The 23,929-nt window shown below is 34.6% G+C and overlaps 3 protein-coding genes across 3 annotated transcripts; 1 reads left to right on the forward strand and 2 right to left on the reverse strand.

Annotated features, from left to right (window-relative positions):
* Window positions 1–38: 38 nt before the first annotated feature.
* On the forward strand, window positions 39–17,726 carry LOC142981426 (uncharacterized). The gene is made up of 6 exons (XM_076127339.1): window positions 39–191; window positions 10,499–10,619; window positions 11,620–11,826; window positions 12,342–12,578; window positions 15,001–15,287; window positions 15,439–17,726. Exons 1-6 carry the CDS (start codon window positions 179–181, stop codon window positions 15,840–15,842), a joined length of 1,269 nt encoding a protein of 422 aa, XP_075983454.1. The 5' UTR covers window positions 39–178; the 3' UTR covers window positions 15,843–17,726.
* LOC142981427 (uncharacterized) lies at window positions 1,965–11,020 on the reverse strand. The gene is made up of 7 exons (XM_076127340.1): window positions 10,941–11,020; window positions 9,597–9,835; window positions 9,317–9,351; window positions 8,909–9,187; window positions 7,765–7,942; window positions 3,779–3,959; window positions 1,965–2,345 (listed from the first exon to the last, which is right to left on the reverse strand). Exons 2-7 carry the CDS (start codon window positions 9,654–9,656, stop codon window positions 2,086–2,088), a joined length of 993 nt encoding a protein of 330 aa, XP_075983455.1. The 5' UTR covers window positions 9,657–9,835; window positions 10,941–11,020; the 3' UTR covers window positions 1,965–2,085.
* Es2 (ess-2 splicing factor homolog) lies at window positions 17,712–23,167 on the reverse strand. Its single transcript, XM_076127338.1, has 8 exons — window positions 22,858–23,167; window positions 22,399–22,552; window positions 21,923–22,072; window positions 19,599–19,792; window positions 19,152–19,325; window positions 18,586–18,779; window positions 18,186–18,314; window positions 17,712–18,069 (listed from the first exon to the last, which is right to left on the reverse strand). Exons 1-8 carry the CDS (start codon window positions 23,011–23,013, stop codon window positions 17,745–17,747), a joined length of 1,476 nt encoding a protein of 491 aa, XP_075983453.1. The 5' UTR covers window positions 23,014–23,167; the 3' UTR covers window positions 17,712–17,744.
* Window positions 23,168–23,929: the final 762 nt, after the last annotated feature.

Consider the following 23,929-nt stretch of genomic DNA (forward strand, 5'->3'; position numbering starts at 1 on the left):
TTTTTAATCTATGAGAGTTCAAGAATGCTAAGAAAACAAAACAGTCTGTCTGCATAACCGATGCGATGTGTTCGTGTCGAATAAATTAAACGTAGAAAACATTTCGAGAGAAAGTTCGATTACTATAGTTATATGTGCATAATATATCAAATTAGGAAGGGATTTTACTTCGATTAAAATGGAGCTAACCGGTGAGTAATTTTACAGTTACAGTCACAATAATATGAGTACGGACAGTCCGAACGGTGATTGCAGTATACTACCGTTACGTGTTCCTATATTTTTATGATGGAAGCGGCAACTCTGAGGTATTTATATTTTGCACTTGCATGTATTCTAAGATATTGAGTCTTAGAATAATTGGACATGAAATACAAAAAAAAAATAATTCGCGTTGCTGGATTTACGTCGCTGTCCTTGATATTTTTAATTTACAAATTATTAGTTTCTTTCCTTTTAGTGAATTAGATACCTCTCGGGTATCGAATAGGCATATTTAAAGTAGTTATCCTCCGTGGCTCATGATATTTTCCACTATGCATAAACGTAGAGTGCGTTAGGTTTATAATCACAAAATATTATGATCTCAGTGTCGAGACTTTTGGTAGTATTCACTGTCACAGTGGCGCATCGGCAGTGAATACAACTGTTGCGTAGATGTCTCACGTTTGAATCCCGTGGGTATTCCTGAGGTTTCCGTTTTATTGTATTACCAGTCATACATACATACATTCATCACAAACTTTTCCATTTATAAGTTTAGTAGAAAATTGATGATATTATGGACTTGTTGAATTTTATTTGATTTTAATTTTAATATATTATATGTACCTATATATGTTCTATACCATTGTCCCACGCTTGGTGGGGTCGGCACAATATGTTTTACTCTTCCACTCATCCTTTTCAGCCGTCAACTCTGTCTTCATCCCTTTCTTGTTCATATTATCCTCTTCTATTTGTAATCAGTTTGCACGAGCCGTCTTCCTCTACTTACATGCCCGCTTACATTCATATTCATCACTCGTCTCGTAACATAGCTTTCTTCTCTTCTTATAACATGTTCATACCATCTTTTTCAAATGAGGAATGACTGCCAGATTAAGCTGCTTCCTACACTAAGCCTTCATAAGCACTACCCTGTGAATTCATTGCGGTAAAGTGCCTACAGTCACAGACATAAACCTGTAAAAGCTGATAGCCGCGGCTCACTCATAGTGCGTAAGGTCTAAGAAGTCAGCTGTTGTGTCAGAATACGGTCCTGTTAAACGACGAAAGTACCTACCTAGTGAAATAGAGAGAGTACCTATCGTAACCTACCTGTGTATCGTGCCCATGCACTTATTGCAAACATTTCTGCCATGTAATCAAACTTCTGCGTAAAAGAAGTCTGAATGAAACCTACGGGTCTGAATGCAATGATCTATGGTGTCATTGGTAGACAAATACTGCACAAGCTTAAAGCAGTAATTATTTAACAGTAACTTATGAACAGTCAACATCCTTATCAACCTATTTCTAACGCATAACTAAGAAGCTCAACAAAATCTGTTAGATTTGTTTTGGGTTCGAAGCCTCATCCAATACGAGAGGTTTTGCTGATCATTATCATAGTTGTCAATTCTGTGATGCTGTCATTAGATATTTTGCAGCCATATCTTACGCGTTCAGACTTTTATAAACTATGAAATGGAGCTATGTAATTGATAAATTTTCCTAGCATATTTTAATTCCAATACCTTTAAAGTACAAACACATAGTGCTAAATAAATACCTAAGTAATGTAATAGTCGAAAAGCATTGCTCGCCGCAAGTTGTTGAGGTCTGATTTAAAAAGTACGCATTTCCGGTGTCACTTTTATTAGATCAAATTCAATTCAACACTATTGTCCTTCGCGTGTTGCTCTGTTTTCGACTACAAAATAAGGAAAAATAAAATATAGTTTATGAAAAATAAAATCAACTAAAGATTATACCAACATTAGTTTAATATATTTCCATCCAGGATAAAAAATACGCTATTTGAAGGCGTACCAAACCAAATCCGTAGTGTAAACTGTTCAATTTGCGTCATAATATCAACATTTAAATGACATGTTCAATATATGGTCCAGTATTTATAAAATACTTTTTGAAACTGTGTTCATTTTTTAAGAATTCATAGTTCTCTATGGTGATATTAGAGATGTGCCACGCTGTAATCAGTTTGCACGAGCCGTCCTTCTCGTTGCAATACTCGAGTGGTAGACTTGCTGCTGCAGAACTCCTGAATGGGTAGAAGCTGTACTCAGATAGTACTCTTATCCCACACTCGACGACGTTCTCAGCAAGACTCCTGATAACTCCTAAAAAATTAAGTGTTGTATTATTAATTAATTAATTATTATCACTTGTTCCAACGGTGAAGGAAAACATCGTGAATAATCGTGATGTAACCTTGCATGCCTGAGAGTTCTTTAAAACAGTTCTTGAGGGTATACAAAGTCCCCAACCCGCGCTTGGTCCACGTGGTAGACTCAAGGCCTAACCTGTTCCTTATTACGGAAGGAGACCCTTGCCCAGCGGTGGGTTAAATTATTTTTTTATTTATTTATTAGAAATTGCTTCGTTACTTTAGCACGCGTGAACGGTAAATATCAATCAGGTTGCAATATACAACAATATACAACTGTAGAATCTTGTGCAGTAGCGTCTAACGAAGCGCTATTTGGATCAATTTTAAGCCAGACAGGTTGGTATCTTGGTAGCCGTATGAATCATAACAGAAAAACATTCATTATTATGAAGATGCTTAGATATAAAGCTTAAACTAGTGTCTTATCGATATTAATCCGTCGTATATCTACAACCTTCTATCCACAGAATCAATAGATATTGATAGACAATTTCTTACTCATTGCTAAAGAACTAGAATTAATTAAGCATACAATAATTACATGATATTACATACCACGCTTGTGTATTCATAATTACACGTTGTAAAGGTGCCTAAGTGCGTAGTGCTCAGTTTTTATAGTAACACGGAAATAACAAAGTTGGTCACAAAAAAGTCTTATAATTTTGTGATCACACGTAATGTTATTTCGGCGTTGTATTAACTGATCCTATGACAACAGGTTTTCTTATATGTTCTTTGAACTTCTGATAAACAAGCTAAAACTCGTTAGACGGGTCAATCCGATAGTAAAGAAATGTCAAGAGTAGGCCGGATAATCCATTCGGTCCATTTTTCCTTAATTATTTGTTCAGATATTTTTATCTCATAATTTACTAAGTTATGAAACCATACCAAGTTAACCATAACCAGTAGCAGTCAAAACACTAACACTATTCTTCAATTTATATAATATTTCTTTAAAGAAATAAACCCTAAAGTAAAACTAAAATAATCCCACTTGGCAAAGTTTTTAGTGACCGAATCACACAGCTAGAAGGGCTTGGAGAGGTACTACACAGTACTTAATCAGTGTAGAAGTATAACATGGCATTTCAATTCGCGGTCCAAGGTCAATTAAGGCTAGTAGTTTGGATAATTATTTTGTAAATTATTAGGTTGGGGAAAAAGTCTTTTTGCATTATAGTATGTATGAACTCTCTCTGGCTATAAATCTCTTTGGCTTCAAGAATAACAAATGATTACACGGTTCATTAGGTTTCTTTCAGTGAGCTCGTGAGGTACCTAAATATCGAGATTTTTTGTGTAAAGAAAAGATTTTATTACAAGTTCATACATAAAGACTTTTTCCCCGACCTTATATAATTTGCAATGAATCCTTACCTTCCTTGCACGTTTCATTCATAACTTGTTTAGTTACGCTCATGTATCTCTCCAAAGTTTTGTTGAAGGCTGGCTTGAGGCACAGATAGTCTTCCTCGGCGTATTCTAGCGCTCGGTGAGTCGGCACTATCTCGTACTTAATGACCGAGTTGAACACACACGGGTCTTGAATTGTCGATACCTGTGTACAGATGACATTAGTATTTTTAAATTATAGGTTTGTACAATCTGCTATTACAAATGTACTAGCTAATCTAGTTATTCTAGCTTCTGCTGACGAGTTCGTCAGAGTAAAAAGATTTCCCCAGTGTCAATAGTGTCCTATGTATTAACCTAGGTTATATTAACTACTAGCTGACACGCGCAACTTCGCTTGCGTCACTGAAGAGAATGGGTCAAAATTTTCCCCGTTTTCGTAACATTTTTCGTTGCTACTCCGCTCCTAATGACCGTAGCGTGATGTTATATAGCCTATAGCCTTCCTCGATAAATAGGCTATCTAACACTGAAAGAATTTTTCAAATCGGACCAGTAGTTCCTGAGATTAGCGCGTTCAAACAAACAAACAAACAAACAAACTCTTCAGCTTTATAATATTAGTATAGATCAGGGTACCAAATTTCAAAATTCATTCAGTAGAGATTGAATAACGAACATAAATTCATATAAATTTTACCATTTATAATATTAGCAGTTACGTATTGTTATACATACTTCGGTTCTTTATCAAATATGTCCATTGCCCGTAGATTTCCCATGTCATTATTTAGACATTAAATAAATCATAATTATTAATCGCACATTGCAAAGAAATCAGGAAATATGAAAATATTTAGTAGATAACCAGTGCTAATTACCAGTGATAAGATTTTTAATAAAGAAAAACATTTATACAAGAAACTTTTTCCATTGATATAAGCGCCCATAAAAGGCGTGGCCGATTACGTGTGATCAAAGGTCACGAAAACAGGTTTTTGCACACTGCTTCTAATCTATGTTAAGTTAATTTTAACGTTATTGTTTTGGTAAAAACATAACTTGATACAGTAAAACTGTTCTAGAAATCGTTATTACACAACTTTGACAAAGTATGGTATAATGGATGCATAATAAACAAATATTATTTAGCATGATAAGCGATATCAGTTTTATCTATACTATAGTTATGTGCCAGGTATCCTCTAATCACGACTGTAAATATAAAAACTTGACGTATGACGTGATAATTACCTTTGAACAATTTACGCAAAAGACGAGGCGATACGGCCAAAGGTCAATAAACTCTATGTATAAATAAAGGGGGGTTTTATCTAACAGTCAGTTAGTCGGTCACTCAGAACTATCATAATAACATCTTCAATAAATATTTTAGGACCCACTACAATTTCTGTGATAGATGGAATACACTATAGGCAATTGTTTTTCTTCTTTCGCTGATACTTTATCTATCAGATAGGTAATCTGATACTTATTCATATGCTAAGAAACTGCCATGAACTACAAATATTGATAATTTAATTTTACTCGAAAAAAAAGGTCCTAACTGCTAATATCATGGTCAAACCAAATTATATAATTCATACAAGTAATATACTCGTAATACATTATTTTTTTGACGTAGCCTACTTAGTGTCAAGATACCAAAAAACAATTTTGTTTAACAACGATGACTGGCTTACTTAAAACGAACAAAAACGGCTATGATTTGAGCAATAATACTTCACATGGCAAATAAGCACATTTTTACTCATGTGTCATATTAATGTTTTTCGGGAATTTTTTTTTTTCCGCAAATTCATTATACGTAGTATTTCAAAGTTCAATCAGATATGAAACAGCAGTGGGAGGTGAACACAAATATTTTGTTCCATGTAGGATTTAAGGCCATGATAACAAGTGCATTGACAGCGTTGCGACCACTTTCACCATTTCTCCACACACGCAGGCCATTTATGTGCGGTCTTAAAATCAGAATCAAAGTATATATTTTTCTTTAAAACTTAAGTTTGGCTAATGGCTGAGTGGTCATGCCGAATGTGTGCACCGCATTATATTATGTTTTAGTTTATAGGAATGCTGCATCTATACTGTTTATTAAAGTGCTATTTTAAAACATCAAATATCCTATAGGAACTTCCTGTATGATATTAAACATTTTTTAACATAACAACAGTTTTAAAGACTAGCGATTTGTGAGATCTTAACACCTAGTTCTTAAACAAAAAGTCTAAATATCAACATTAAGATATTTTAGTGCTTTTTTCAGCAATATAGTATCACGAATATTCTTAGTTACTCGGAATAAAATTATGACAATTTACGCCATCATATCAAAAACTCATAGTGCGTTGATGTCTTTTCTACCCCAATATGAAGATGAATTTAATAAAACGCATTAATCCTACAATTTTACGATGTTTGCTGTCGGCAAACACGCATTACATTCTTATCGATAGCGTTACGCGACCATAGTCTGTGGCTGAATATTCCTTGAGTTTTACAGACCGCCTAAGCCCAGTGTATAGTAGTGTAGTATATAATTTTATAGACTATAAAGAGTCTGCAAAATTCAATGAATAAATTTCAGTAACATACATGATTAAGTTGTGCCTAGATAAGTGAAGAGCAGTCGAATGTATCGGCAAATTGAACTAAAAGCGAAATAGTAAGGACGGCTAGACGTATGGTTATCTTTCACTCATAACAACACACAGGATTTTGATAAAATTCGGCACATAGATAGTTAATAGTATAGTCCTTTTATCTATGATTATATTTGCGTCAAAGAAAACGCGTGTAGATATCTAGCTATTAAATAATCGTTTAGATCACTGTAATAACATAAGGTTATTAGTTTTTAATCCTAGATGAGTTTCATTTTTCATAATGATCGAGCACAATAAATTAATGCTTGCTCATAACAAATTCCGCAACGCTTGTTTGTTTGTTGTTTTGTTCAAATTGTCAGTATCGATAATCGTGTATGGCAGTTATTTAGAACTGGATAAAATTTGCGATAATGTACTTAGTACCATGGACAATTGACTTATCTTAAGACAATTAAGAAAGATAACGAGAACCTTAGCAATTACTCACGAATCAAGGACTTTGGTGTTTGCATGGACTTTGATCCTTATGATTATTGTGCTTTGAGGTTTCAGTAGCGCAATTCTCTACGATTATCGACAACCAGCTTTCGTAAAATTTTGTATGAAAACCTGATCAGCGCGTTTAGCGGACGACGGACGTAGGAACTATTTTTGCAGTATTTTTAAATATCAGACTCTCGATACTCGATAGTACTGACTGTAGAAAATAACGATTCAAATACCTTCTAAAATGTATTTAATAAGATCCTTTTTTGGGTTATACGTCCTTTCCTCTTTTATGTTTGTTATTATTTTACGCTATCTAATGTCTATGTTACCCTATCAACCATTCAAATCGCACGATCGTGACAGAAATTTGTACAAACAGCGAGCTATTTTCAGTATTGGAACTAAGCCAAACCTTTATGATACTTTTCTTTAGGCAATGCACATATTATTTTTCATACTATTTGTACCTTGTTCGGCGTAACTGAAGGTATTGGCACTAAGTAAACTTACTGTTCGTCATTTATTACCTGTAAGCTTTGTGCTGTTATTAAGATATTGTATAAAACCCTGCTTAGTGTCAAATCGATTAGGCATCCACAGTTTCTCATTTATAATATTTAAATATTGCATCGAATTACTAGTTATACTTGGGGACTTTATTTTTCCTAGATTAATGTCAGTTTAATATTTATTTATTAATTTATATAAAAAGCTACGAGCACGCTATAACAGCCATTGTTTTCAGTAATCGAGATAAATATAATTAGAAAAGTATTTTTTTTCGAATCAAATAACTTTGCACCATTTCGAAGATATTCCTTAAATTCTTGAAATTTCATTGTGAATGTAAAATGGCTTTTCTACTTAGTATAATGTCTGTCTACATACCTCTCTCCCGATGCATCTGGGCTCGTTGAAGAGTTCACTAAAGAGGTTTGTCTGTGAGCCCTGCGCTGTCACGGGGATCTGAATCATGCCGTTACACAGCGACCAGTGGCCGTCGCGGATGATGTACGAGCGAGGCACCTGGTTCACCGTCGATACTGTCAGAGTCGACACTCCAAACCTATACAAATAATAATAAATGAAACAAATACGTTTTTCACTGCTTACCACAAATTTAGCCTGGTGTAATCTTAACGCTATACTTTTTTAAATTCCCGAAGGTTTAGATAGTGTTATCAAAATACATAGGTACTACTTTTCTTCGTTTATAATATGCTGGAAAGGACGATTCTAAATTCTTTGAATTCCAATATTTCCAATAAATTTTGCTTGACTTGCGAATCGTAATTGAGACCTCGTGATCAGCAGTCTGAAGTCTCATTCAAGTACACGTATGTACCTTACAAACAGTCAAGTAAATATGAAATGTATATAGGTACACAAAAAGTTAAGACGTAAAATTTAACTTTTAACCTTTTGTTTAGGTATGTTTACTGGTTACAGGAAAAAAGAAAACAATCGTTTTCGCTCAACGTTTCTTCCTCATAAGTCAAATGTTAAATATTTGTAGAACAAAAACTGAAAGTGCATAAGTGTCTAAAAATAACCAGGATTATAAATACAATCGTAATTTAAAGCTGCCGGAGGTAAAATAAAAATATAGCATTAAACAGATAAATATTGCTAATAGTTAACGATAACAATACCTAGATGTCTGGACAATTTAAGTACTAAGTATATTAAAGATTAATACGATTACAAGTACTCGGTATTCCATAATTAATTTGATATAACAGATAGTATAATATTTTAAATCTTTTTCCTCGAATTAGGTTCTAATACCTAAGATTTTATGCAGCTATTTTTAAAGCACGTTTCATATTGTGCGCCTAACTACAGCTGCTAACAACTAACTATGGACTCGAGGCCCTAACCCCTCCCTCATTCCATGATACGATCCTTGCCCAGCAGTGCGACAGTAATGCGTTAAATTTATTATAACTCTAGCTGCAAGGAACTTGCAACCATGCCTATAAAGACGGACAAAGGTATTGCTGCTTTTCTATCAAACGAGTCTAGTCTTTACCTGCCATTCACAACAGCTTCCTTCAAACTCTTCTCACGGTTGACCAGTTCAGTGATTTGTGTTTTCAAAGACTCTGCCAAAGTCTTTGCATTCTGTAACGTCTCCTCTAACTTCATCTTAAGACTTGCGGTAGACAGCTCGTTGCCGGGTGATCTAAATGTTATTTCTTTGGGAAGAATTGGACTGTCTGGTGAATAACTCTTCGCTGAAGCTGCTTGTCCAGCATCTTCGTTGAAAGACTTGATGTCACCGTTTGTATTGCGTCTTGATTCATCTCGGCTAGAAATTACAAAAATGTTTGCAATTGCAATTTAGTATGACGTGTCTAGTCCCAAAAGGACACATCTCATATTACAAAGCTGCAAAAGGTATTAGGTATTATTTAGACAAAAAATAAATATAACTCACAATTGACTTTGTATTGGATTCATCCAGTCTGAGACCTGTGGGTTTAGAAATAAAAAATATTTAATACACGTAATAGTTTAGCACTTACATCATTTTAATTTGATCGTCCAGTAGAAGCAATCAATAAGTTTCATCCAATTATGAACACTGACATGAAAATATTTACCTACCGAAATCAAGTGCTTAATTTTTTAACATACACACACGTCTTCAAATAAGTACTCAAAATTCTCGTTTCCTTCATTCTCAATATACAATCCGAAAATATACAATGACATACCCAATCAGAACCGCTCCCGCATGTTATAAACAAATATAAAAATAACTGATAGAAAATCATATTAAAGTAGAAATGTTCGTCAAGTGTCGTTCAGCTATGAAAGTAGAGATCCAAGTGCATATTGTTCCTGTCAAATATTTACAAACTTTCTGATAAGTCGGACCAATCGTGATTGTTCTCAACCATTGTTACCTTGTAAGTCAAACCTTTTTCTAAAAAACGTTGTACAGGTGGGAAATCTGTAATTAATAACAGTAATTAAATATGTAGAGCCGGTTTAACCACTTCAGGATAAACTAAAAATAGATCAAATTATCGCAAATGAATGTAAAATATTGTCAAGATTCCTCGAGCAATGTTGGTATTTACCGAGGCGATGAAATGGCCTACTAGTCTTAAAAAATATTGTAAAAACAATAAATTTAGCTCACTTCTGTCTCTCTGCTGGGCAAGTGTCTCCTCCCGCAGTTAAGGAGGGGTTTGGCCTTGAGTCGACCACGCTGGCTAATAATTTACATATTTCATAATATAGGGAATTTATATTATAACTGCAACTTGGCTCGGCAGTTAAATAGGTAGCCGCAAGAATTTTATTTATCCTTAATAAGTGTAGACGTACACTCATAAAGGTTAAGTACATTTATATATTCTAGAAGTCAAGCAAATTAAGTGGCGAGTAATTAACAGTTATGAATAAATTAAATAACTATTAACATTAGCTTTATTACGTGTATTCAGTTAAAAATAGATACATTAATTAAAAACTCATTTCAAGGTTTATATTATTTAGTTTAAACGATATATGATATACGTCATAATTACTTAGTATTTTAAGAGGGATGAATTTAGAAAAATAGCTCGTGAAATAATATGAAACGAAAGTGTAAGTTGTTTTGTTTCAGCGGAGGAGTTCGTGAACAGACTGCTGACGAAGGAGGCGGAGGAACAGCCCTCAGATAGTGTGAAACCTGATGAACTTGTTATGGAATTACCTAAAGATTTTGACGAAAAGAAATTTAACAGGTAAGCGCTCGGTACTAACAGAAGAACATAGGAGTAGATAATATAATTAAAGCATTAAACGTTACATACACACTTAGCCGATAATGATTTTGCGTCTGATATTTTTTTATTACCCCTTTATGTGTCCCACTGCTGGGCAAAGGCCTCCCCTCTTTCCTTCCAAACCTGACTGTCCTGTGCCATGCTCCGCCACGATGGACCCGATATTATGAGATGAAATTTATAAAGTTTAGATAAAATAATATAACATCTTTATGTATTTATTAATGGAATCAGTTGTAGCAGTTAATAAAGATAAGAAAAATATTATTAGTTATTTACCCACACTGCATATTCTTCACAATACCTCATTATGTTCTGAAGACGAAAATAAAATACTTTTTATTTCAACAAGCCATCAGAACTTGACCGGCTGATATTGAACGCGGTTCGAAGTGAACGTGGGAAAATTTATAAAAATATCAACTAAAGCAAACAATATGCGGCCTTGACAATGTCTCATGTTTTATTTACTTATTGCAAAGTCAAATAAATAATGTCACTTTGAAAAGACAGACTGCTAAATATAAACAGAATGCTCTTTAATAAAAGTAACTGGAACGAGCGTGAAATACAATGGAACTAAATTGATACCTATACCTTAGTAATTATTGTTGAGTACAATCTGTTTGTAATACAATGAGGTCATTAGCAGCTATTTCAAATAAAAAAAAAATGTATTGGAACGATCATGGTATTATCATCGATATTTTAATTTAATCCTGATATCGGTCAGGTATATTTAAAACTACAAATACACTTTTATGCGAATAGAAAATTAGGAAAAATTTAGGTATCACGAAATCGTATCCTGACTATAAGTCAATGAGTTATTCGTTCAGTCAGTCTGTTGGCCAGTCAGTTAGTTAATCAGTCAATCAGTCAGTCAATTAGTTATTTAGTTAGTCAGTCAGTCAATCCAGTCAATTCAGTCTAATTTTTATATAATTTATTTTCCTAGGGGTCGTGACTTCTACTTCGAGAACTGCTTCGCACTGACATCATCAATGATGATGGGCCTTATAACAGTGTTCGCGATACCGTCCATATTGCGAGTGCTGATTGGCTCGCGCCGCTCCAACTCAACATACACGGCATACAGACGGTACCTCTCTACTGTGCTGCACACCGTCACTTGGTTTGAACACGACTTGAAACCTGGCAGCAAGTGAGTGTCACTTCAATTTGACTACTATTTCTTTCCCGAGTCTCGATCCTGATCCCAGCGCGAATTATCATTTCTATCGATAATCACATTAATCATCGCCTAAGTTACTTATGATTATGTAAGTACATACATAGGCACGTGTGATTTTGAAAATTAAGTTAATTGTACCTTTATAATGTTAATTACCTTCTAGGTATTTGGGAAGTTAATTAAAGTCGAAAATGATTTTAATCTGAAGTTGCTGTATTTTTACAACCCAAAAATAGAGTTCGAGACTCAAGTCAAACCAAAAAATATTTTTCCAAAAATAATTCCTACCACCGGCAGGTACCTAAAGACTTTTCTTTAAAAGGAGTAGTTACTGCGATAAACCTTCTTGCTTCGAAGAGCACGTAAAACTGTTGGTCATGGGCCACTTTCCCTCAAAATATAGTTTAAAGTATGCAACACATATAAACGCTGTATTTAGTACCTACTATTTCTTTAAAATTACTCATAAACAATGAATTCACCAGATCATGGAAGTCGCTGTACACGGTCCGTAGCAGACACTTGAGAGCCAGTCTATCTTCCAAACTGAAGGGCACCGGCGTCGTGTCGCAGAGAGACATCGCACTCACGATGTTTGGCTTCATCGGCTACTCAACTGTTAAGCCTGACAAGTTTGGTATTCGTCAGTTAAAGGAAGGAGATTTGGATGCGTATAACTACTTCTGGAGAGTCATCGGGCAGATGATCGGCCTCGAAGACAGGTGGGTTGAAAAGTGAAAACTCTAGATTATTTCCTTTTTCTCTTCCCGGAACGTACCTAGTTAATTAGCCATCTTTATATTATAATAGTAGCTATAATTTCCCTTTTTTCTGGCCCTGAAAAGTGTCTACAGGTATTTACCATACATTTTTTATTTATTCAGCGGCTTTATTTCTATTTTTTTGTATAGAATTTCCGATAAAGTGTATTATCATTATTATGGCCGGATTCTCAACTTTTGAAAAAGTATCGGTTAACTTATCAGGTGGAGTATTGACAGATATTTTAAATATTTGCTGAAACTATCTGTCGTATATTTTATGCAACACTTCTCCATATGATGCTTAATAGTTGACAGAACTCAAAAACGAAGTAAAGTTCAATAACAATTATAATTAGTACTAGCTGACCCGCGCAACTTCGCTTGCGTCACTTAAGATAATCATAATTTTCCCCGTTTTTGTAACATTTTTCACTGTTACTCTGCTCTTATCGGTCGTAGCGTGATGATATATAGCCTATAGCCTTCCTCGATAAATGATCTATCTAACACTGAAAGAATTTTTCAAATCGGACCAGCAGTTCCCGAGATTAGCGCGTTCAAACAAACAAACAAACAAACAAACAAACAATCAAACAAACAAACAAACTCTTCAGCTTTATAATATTAGTATAGATTTAAATACGAAACAGGTAAACGACTTGAAGATAATGAATCATAAAATTAAATGTCTTCCACAATAATTACACTCAATATGTCTAGACGTGAAGGGCATGAAGGAATGTGGTCGTAAAGTTGGAATCCTTAAAGGGCTTGAGGTTAGTTGATCGCGATTTGATTCGATAACGACTGAGTTCACGCGCGGTTTATTTTTAGCCCGTATTAGGTACTTCCTTCTCAACGAGACTGCGTGTAACAAAGCGATGGAGTAGAATACTATAGATATGATTTTATACGAACAGTGATTCAACTGTGAACTTTGGTTGCACGATACAATAGTTACGATTGATGTATTCTGTTTCTAGGGGCTAATAGGCGATATATATGTATAGATTATAGATATTACTAGTTGACTCGGCAAACGTTGTTTTGCCATAAAAATAAAAAAAAAGTGTCACTTAGGGATGTCATGAAAAATAGATGTTGGACGATTCTCAGACCTACTCAATATGCTCACAAACTTTCATGAGAATCGGTCAAGCCGTTTCGGAGGAGTACGGTAACGAAAACTGTGACGCGAGAATTTTATATATAAGAATTGTATGTAATATACATACATAATATCTCGCCTATATTTTGTTTCTTCTTCTATAACATTTAAAGTAAAAGTCTGCAAAAATAACTGTTAACATAGCTAACGGAAAGTTTATGGATGCGTGGAGATCTCGTATTAAACCAGTTTTACATTTTATATTTAGTCGTCAATTTAAGTCAAATATCACAATGTCTGGCTAGTAAGGCCAATGTATTCTTATTGAGTTGAATGGAATTGATGTGTTCAATATGTGTGCTGGGTAGTGATACACTTGAGACACTTATATGACGTACACGCTCGATTTAACTGAACATACAATGAGAGTTCAAGGATGCGAAGTCCTGTGGTTTCTCTTTGCAATATGATGTTAAGTTATACCAATGCAAACGTAAATAATTCATTATGAACGTGAGAGAACAGTCAAATAATAATAAGATAATTCTTTTCCTTAACTATAAATAAATAGTTTTTACCTTATGACTCTATAAGCTTAGGCCTGCCCCTAAATATTAAATACTTGACGCGATCCTATAATTCTTCGCTTATCTAAATAGTAGCCGAAAGTTGATTGCTGATCGTTTTATCAGTGGTGACATCAATAACGATGATATTATAATTTAGTCTATCATACTGCATACTTGCTATCCAAAAAGTAATAAATATGATTTACTTATTAATACACGTAATAATCTCAGTGTAAAATGTTCTTAATGACGTACCTACTTACCTAGTTTAATCTAATCATTATCAATCACGCACAACAATTTACAGCCGCAGATTATAATGTGATTTAGAAGATATCTTAATATTAGACTAGAATAATACACATTGATATTTCTAATCACACATTGATAATAAGGATGATGATTAAGTTTGAAATTCTTCTGTCCAAATTTTAGGTTACTTATTGCAAAACGCCCTTTTGCTTCCAAATAATAAATCAAAAGGGCCCACTGTGGTTCATAAAAACGAAATTTCGTCAAATGTTGAAGATGTTTTGGGAGTTTTTAGAGTAAGCAGTATTGAATAAGCCTGCTTTAAATTGATGTACCATAGTTTGACCTAAATTTAATAAATGATAAAATTGAGTTATGAAACAAACGAAAATTATTTTTCGTTGTTTATAGTATTGTCTTAATAAACTATTTTTTATTATTATAATTTCAGGTACAATATCTGCAGGGGGTCTTACTACGAAACTTTAGAAGTTTGTGAGCTCCTACTAGACCGTGTGTTTACTCCCTGCCTGGAGAATGTGCCGGAGTACTTCGAGCACATGGCGCGGGTGATGCTGGACGGCATGTGGTCCGTCAACCCCACTGTCGATGTGGACGGCTTCATGTTCACGTGCAGGGCTCTCGCCAATGTCCCCGGCTACATCTACACGGAGAACGACAGAGTACAACTGCAACGGAAACTTAAAAAATGCTTGAAAGGCAAACCTATAGATACCGGTTAGTTGATTTTCATTCTTAATTTATTCCAATTCAAAATATGGTTTAAGTAGTATTATCGTAATGTATTTGAAATAGTAATGTTATATAATTTTTTTTACCTACTTGAGTGTGTGTTTCTATCAATTTAATGTTAATGTATTGTTTGCAGGCGTCGACATAGCTGAGCTCATGTGTCCGGCAACGATAGAAGGCCTCCCGAAGCTCCCGCCGCGGCTGCTCTATTACAAAGACTACGAGACAGTGGAAACCGCGCCTGCGTACAAAACGCTTACCCTCAGATCCAAATACAAGGTTTTCTTGTTCAACCTTTATGTAAATCTTTACACTTCCTACATAGGCCGCCTTTATTTCAACCTTAATTTTAGATTTAGTGTATTGTTGATGAGGTACTTCCCCTACCTAGCCTTCTTCAGGTTTGGTTTCAAAGAATCGTACGTTAATATATTAGAGGAAGACCCTACTGACGACACTAAACCGAAGAAAAACGAAGAGTACAATAAGCCGAAAGAGCCTGAATCGTTTTTGAGGGCTGCATTTAGTCTAATTTGGTAGTATCTACGAGCCCCATTATTATTTGTAGCTACCAGGCTAATTGTTCTTCAAACCTAAGTCATTCTTCGATCTTTGCCAATTTGTTTTCCTTTCGAAATTGTGGACACAATCACCAATCTTTATCACTTTTAGATTGACCAGGCAATATATAATTTTATATGTTTTTATATTTTGTATATACTGTTGGTATATAATGTATTAATCATTGACGAAATAATATGAGATTGTTATCTTTTTATATTTAATAAATTAACTTTATCTTTTTAATGCAGAGATACGCAAGGACAGTTTTATTTTGTGCTAGTTTGACGTAATATTGCAAGTACAATTATCGAACATTGTGGAATCATCCACTGTTATCTATGTAATCAGTATATCAGCTGCTGAGATATAGGACCAATGTTAAATGTTATGAATAATTATGGCTAGTTTGACCACTCCTGAATATGTGCATTTTATGTAAAAGTGGAATATTATTATTAAATCCGTCAAAACATACATTTGCTGTCAGGTTTGTTTCACACAAATTCGGTACGGCTTTAATCGACCTAGCCGGGCGGTAAAACCGAATAGGTGTAGATGAACCCGATCGGCACAAGCCGAACAAGGGAGTCGAGTAGGTTTTGTTGTTCGATAAATATTGCCGAACCGAATATGTGTGAAGCAAACCCTTTCCTATCTATCAGATAGGTTATCTAACACTTATTCATGAGTTGTGAATCTGGCCTTTAATGTTTATATTAAATAGTTAGAATATTATGAGGTATTATGGGACATTAGTTGAGAGACGATTAATGTAAAATGTTATTTTGTAATGTAAATTTTAGTATTGACATTTTAATAAGGTTGTTACCTTTATAATAATAATGATTTGTCACGATAAGTGGTAAAATGTTTTAAGAGTGACCTTAGGCAAGGCAGACGTGCTCACGACGCTATATTTATGTCGACATTATTTTGCCGACGAAAGCGTCGTGAGCACTTTCTGATTTGTCGAGTATAGCCGACCGTAGCGGTCAAAGGGTTAAGGACGTTGTTTTGTGCACAATATAAATATCCAGAGATACAAACTGATATCTCATTTACGAACTATGTTAATGAATAACAATAGCAAAATATTTGATTCTGTAGGTACTTTGGTAGTTACCTAGATGGTATTAAAGACCGACAACATAGTAGGTAGAGCCTTGGCGTGCACGTACATTTAGTAATGCTGTGTATTTCCAAAGTAGCTGTATTGAACAGGCCGTAGTCGGCTGCATTACAAGGCTCTATACTAAATTGTTGGACTATAGATATACCGTGATCAATTATGATCAAAATATTAACAGATTGTTGTAACTTTATTCATATTTTTATTCGTTATTAAAAGGAATTGTCAATATCTTTGCGTACGTGAAACATTTGTGCATACCGAGAACAATTGATTATTCTTGACACATCTATATGTCTTGATGTACTTGTATTTGAAATAGAACAGGAGTTACGTAACGATTAATTAAGTTAATGCCTAATTATGTAATTCATATGCTGTGCAGGGTGATAGTTATCATAATGTTACGCCTCTGGCTTTTATACAGTAAAGTAAATATATGTAGGAGTAACGATTTAGGAACAACATATTTTTTATGTATTTGTTTATTAAGTATTGTGTTAATGAAGGTCTTCGCTCAGAGATTTAGAAACCATTACCGAAGTATTGTTTATTTTTAATTGTATAGTATTTTTCTAAATCGAAATGATTATTTATTTATTGTAATTATTACGACATACGGTTTATTTAAACCTATTATATTTTACGATTTTTGTATTCATAAATGACATTATTATTGGTTACAAAATAAACAAATCAGAGGAAATAAAACAAAATTGAAATCTTAAAAATATTTTATTTTACACTTACTATATTTCGAAAAAATCGGCCGCTTTTAACCTGGATCGCTTGGCAACATTGATTTGTAATAAATTATCTGTAAGATTATTGTCTTCTGCGCCGGTAGTGTTAGTGTTGCCAGATGAATTTGTCCGTGATGTTGCTTGCTTGCTGGCGTTCGGTGTTGCCACAAGTGGCCGTCGTTGCGGCGTAGGCGTTCTCTTTGGGGTTGCATGTGATAAAATACCCATATCATTAGGCGTGAGCCTTAACCTTGGAGATAATAAATGTTTGGCTGCTAATTTCCGCGCCGCAGGTGACATACTTGCTAGACGTTCAGTGTTTGATCTGAAACTGTAGAAATACAAATATTTTTCAATTCCATTTCACGTTTAAAGGCGTTTACTTTGATTAACTACGTACGGTTTTTTTAAATAAGGTAATCAATAGGGTTTTTATTTTAATTGTACCTTGGTGTTGGTGGAGCTACCCTTGGAGTAGTTGGTCGGCGCCGTTTGGCGACTTGTTCAGCGAGTTGCAGTGCGATGCGTTCACGCACTCCCCCTTCTAACATACGATAAGCCGCTCCCGCACCCACACTAAACAAAAAAATTATAATCAATTAGTATAAAATAGTCCGGAGCATATGCACATCTAGATCCTAAGTTTAATTGCTGAGTCGTGCCAAGTGTACAGGCATTTTGATGATGAATGGTGACGGAGATCTGTGTCAATATAACTGTTTAACGACAAAGATCCTACAGTTTATATAAAGTTGTATGTGTTGAAGCCGTAGCCGAATATCGGCCAGGAGAATAATAATCGATTATGGGCTTATTATGTCAAGCTTTCAAAGACAGTGATACTCACGCGGGTAGCGGTGTGTCTCCTCCGTCTAGCCTGAAGGGCGTGCCCTCGATCTCTCCCCAGGTCATGAGCGGCGACTGATCAGGTCCCTCGCCCGGCCGTGGCGACGGTGTGGCTACGAACGAGTACTCGCCGCCAGGCTTCTCCGTTGATATACTCACGCCGTCCACACCGATCTTGCCTGTTACACTTGCATCCTGTAATTTTGAAATAACAATCATTTAATGCTATTTTACTAACAGACAAAACTAGAATTTGTACAGGAAAATCTGAGGAACCTTGTGTGTTCTACAAATGTTTGGTACATGTGAGAATTAGTATACAAACATTGCAAAAAAACTTCTCAGCAATGAATTAGTGGTCTTGAGTTTCATGTCAACTCTTCTCACTTCTGACCTTCCAGCATGGCAGTAATTTAATTTACTGTATGTCTAGCAGGTGACAATACTTGACCTCAATGAATAGATTTGATTTTGATTTTCCACCTCTAGGTAACCAGCATTATAGTATTGTAATAAGTAATAACTTATAGTGAATATTGCTACAAATAACAATTACAAAATCTTTACCTGACTCCTCGCAATAGCAGTAATAGCCTCTTTGTTCTTAATATGGTCGAACGGTTCAGCTTTGAGTCTTGTGTTGTGGTGCACTAGCTCAGGTTTAGGCGGCGCGCGCTGTGACCCCGCCCCGTCCGGCACGTACATTATGTAGTTCTTGGCTTTATACCGCCATGTGTCCAGCTGAAAATAATTATTAAACTATTCAAAAGTTGGTCTTAAAGAGATTTTCGACTGAAAATGCTAATCTAATGCAAATGCAGAGATTAAAAATATGATTCACTTATTTTATGTGGTCGAAGTGGTCGCTACGTCGGCGTCGTCATCACGTCGTGAGTTCAGGTCAAATGTTTGTACAAAGAACAGAGAGCAGTGTAACTACATCAAGCCATTTAACTAAGGAGTGGAACATTGACAATAAATTCCCATGAATGATATGATTTCAATTCTACATACCTCATGTGGCCTATCAGTCTGATCTGCCTGCTGCTCTATAGAGGGCAGTGCGAGTGCAGAGTCGGCAAGTGCAGCGGATGTAATCTCTGCCTGCATCTGCGTCGCTAACTTGGCGGCGCGCTTCTTGTCCTCGAGTGCAATGACCCTGTCGTAGCTCGCATTGTCTTCACTTGTGTGGGTTGACAGAAATGAATCTGAATATTTAAGTTTTTAATTGTTTTATATCATTGGCATGTAAGAATAAGTAATATTAACCAATTACTATTAAGATTCCTGATAAAAGCCATTGCCATAAGACTGGCTAAGTATTAGCCCATACTTCTTAATTTAAAATAGCATAGATTGTTATGTATAAAAATCAATAAACGCTACTGGATATGTACTTCAAAAATGCATGCAGTCTAAAATATTTTGATTTTGAACCAAATCACTCTTCCTGCTAAAGAACAATGGCAAAAAAATCACTTATATTTTTTGAGCGTCTTCGAATCTCAATATTACCAATGTACTTTATTAATTATCATATGAATTTCAGGAATATCATTTTTACTTCTGATGGCGACATTTAATAGATTAAACAAAAAGCAATAAATTGACTGTCTAAAAGTGATTCTCCATTTCCTTTAGATAAAAAAATGTTGCCATTCGGTACTTTGTTGTTTAATAAGTAGATTTATGTTGTCTTTATCTATTTAATTGTTTAAATAACTAAATAGTCTTCAACGTGAAATATATTGTTATGACAAGTTATTAAAAACAGTAACTAATAAACTAAAAACTTCTCATTTATTTTGCTCATACAAAGATATATTTACAGTCAACAGCCATATTTTAGTAGTATTACGTTTTTAAAGTATGGTTACAATATTTTCTGCTTCGGTTAGGTTAGATTGTTTGACGTTGACGTGTTGTTGTGCATAGCGATTACTATTGCTTTTTCGTACCTATTTTCAAACAACACGGACTTACTGAGGATTTCTGCTCTATTTGTTAACCCTGCATCTCTAACGGATTTCGATTTGGATTGCATGTACATGACTTCTAATGATTCATCACGGAGGTTCCCTTGCTTTTTGGATTTTGTGAACTAGTCTAACACTTCTTCAAGTATGGGAAGTCGTGTCAGACTGACTCGAATTTTGTGCGTGAATTAAAACATAGAATAACTTCCGCTTATACCCTGCCTTGGAACAAAATACAAGAGTTGCCACATTGCTGACTAGCTGGGTTTACCCAATAACATACCTCGCAAAAACAATAATACGTATAGGTACATTCTAATTGAAAATAACGTACATGGTCGAACAGGAATCTTAATTGCAGTTGCCCAGTGGATAGGCATACAATAGGCTGCTGTGCTGACTTTAGTCTGGTGCTTAGGATAGGCCAGGTATCAAGATAATATATTAGCACCAGTTGAATTTTAAATTACATTATTCAGGGATGTGTATGAAAGAAATAAATAATGTAAAACCTTTTCATTTTTTATTAACCTTTATTGCCTTTGCTAAGCTGATTTATACTATCTGATAACTTAAATTCCCTATAGTACAATTTGTTTCATAATATAACAGTCTAGTAGTAGCAGTAGTAATTTCACTACGATGACGATAGTAATGTACTACAATAGATGATTGGCAATACGTCAATGTTCGCCTCTGCCTGCCCAGTCGGAGAATAACAGGGGTGATATTACGAATAAATGAACATTCAAACAATGTTCGACAAAAATATGAACATTTTAATGATGTGATATAGACATAACCTATAAAAATATAAACTCAAATTACTCAGGATCTCCGGCGCGCCTAATGAACATATTTATATATTTAGAATCAGGAATTAATGCTGCATATTATAACATTTGTTTTATTTGAAGACGCAACATTTTAAAATTAGTGATTATGATGTATGAGATTTTGCCATTGTTCTTTAAACTCTATTAACTACAGGTTTGAGGAAACAATAGCTAACAAGGGAGGCGTTGAAATATATGAACTAGTCTTTAATATCTATACTAATATTATAAAGGTGAAGAGTTTGTTTGTTTGATTGTTTGTTTGTTTGTTTGAACGCGCTAATCTCAGGAACTACTGTTCCGATTTGAAAAATTATTTCAGTGTTAGATAGCCCATTTATCGAGGAAGGTTTTAGGTTATATATCATCACGCTACCATAAATAGGAGCGGAGTAGCAGTAAAAAATGTTACAAAAACGGGGAAAATTATGACCCATTCTCTCTTATGTAAAGCAAGAGAAGTTGCGCGGGTCAGCTAGTTAGTGAATAAAGAGAATTTAAGAAAAGGAGTACTACTATTAGTTACCTAGTGAGTGATTGTCTGTGATGTCTTTGGGTTTGTCCTGTGAATGTGATGCACTCCGTGTTTCCACTGGGTCTCCTCCTGCAGCAGCTCCTTCAGATGGAGTGAATGGCCTGTCCAAGTGGGGTGTGTCAAATGTTGCTGGAGAATTATCTGCAATAATGACAAATTAGTAATCAGTACATTTAATTATAATAAATCTATAGTTGCATTAATATAAGTGAGTGCATTGAGTGGATGGGGATACAAAACTATAAACTTGACACCCTTGCTTGGGTCCCTAATGTGTTGTATCTATGTCTCAATTTGAGATAAAGGTTGTCCACATCCATTCACATGAAAGTTAAATTATGTTAAAACAACTTTAAGCCAAGTTGCACAGCATAGTTGGAGAGCTTAACAACCCGCTAAGATCTTGGTTTATGGTCAAGAAAAAAAAAGGATAAAAAAACAAATGTTTTAATAATATTTTAACTTACATGGTTCTGTAGGTGGTCTACTTCCACTATATTTTCTGGTCAATTCTCTAAGTCTAGCATAGTCTTTGTTTTCCGTTGCCTCCAAAAATTCATTTTGTGCTTTTAATTTTTCTAAATCAGGAAAGAAATCTCTTTGAATTATCTTGGCTATCCCCTGAAACAGGTTAAATACAATTTCAGTTTTCCTCTACCTACTATTGTAACAAAAGTTTAATATAGTGTTGAGCTAAGTGATAAAATATAAGAACTTGATTAAATTCGAACAGTAAAGCAGTTGTAGTAGTAGTTGGCAGTTACTCTTATATATAGCCTTAAGCTTTAATTTTACTATAATTAGTTAATGTTGTTGCAAAAGTTAGAGGGTTGTTAAAATATAACATCTGTAACTTGTTTACAGCAATGTTAGTAAAGTTTTACTTTTTGTCATGTATTGTTGAAGTTACTGTTTAAAAAACACACCTCAACATAAACATCTTCGTCCAATACTTCCGCTTTCTTAGAGTTTTTCTTCTTAGGGACTTTAGGAACCTTGAAAATAGAACTCTCATGTTTCAGCAGCTTCATATTTTCTAGAGCAGCTGCCCCAGGTTTAGGCGCCACATTTTGTTCCGACATAGTGACAAAATGTGTAATTACGTAATTTTAACATAAAGCAAGTGATTTCTTCAAACTTCTCGTGAGACACGTGAGTTGCTTAACAAAAAATAACAAATTAGAACCACAAAGCAATCACAAATTACAATCACAATCACAAACATGGATGATAAATGTCAATAATGTCATTGGATAATTTGACATTTCTGTCAGTTCTTAAAGAACGAACAAAACGGTTCTAAACGCAACTACCTTTTGAAACTAAACGTTCTAACGTGTTGCGGTTTTGGTATCGGTTAATGAATAATATTCATGAAATTAACAAAGAATAAACAATAAAACTATACTGCTATATTTCTGTTGTTATTTTCATGAGTAATACCTTAATATTAAAATGGTCACTGCATCGTGAGTCGTTGCGAGCGTCATCTTCTTGTCGAGGCAAAATTTTATCTCGCATAAGAAAAAGCCTAGCTACTTCGTAAATGGAGGAATAAATAATTTAAACCGGCTTACCAACAGGCTGACGCTCCAAGGAAGACAATTAATTAATAAACTTTAAAACGCCGCAAGTTGTTCGTTGTTTGTAATAATTTAACTACCTATGTAATTGTTATTTCGGCTGTAATCCGATGGTTATATAAATTACTACATATCGTCTTATTATACATACCTGTATGTATAATAAGACGATATGTAGTAAATTATTAGGGATCATCTTTGTGTATCTAATCATTTACATGGAATACCAAATGTTCACTCGAAATTATATTTTGTGCCACTTATATGAATTCTAGAGGCAAGGATAGGTACCTACCTATAGGTATAAATATCAAAAAAGTCAAGACAGGTTAATATTGAAATTCACAAGTTAATATTCATTTAGTGCAATGACCCAAGCAGTATTTTGCAGTACCTAAGTGGATATTGTTTCAAA

The sequence above is a fragment of the Anticarsia gemmatalis genome, chromosome 20 (assembly GCF_050436995.1).
Source record: "Anticarsia gemmatalis isolate Benzon Research Colony breed Stoneville strain chromosome 20, ilAntGemm2 primary, whole genome shotgun sequence".
NCBI lineage: Eukaryota > Metazoa > Arthropoda > Insecta > Lepidoptera > Erebidae > Anticarsia > Anticarsia gemmatalis.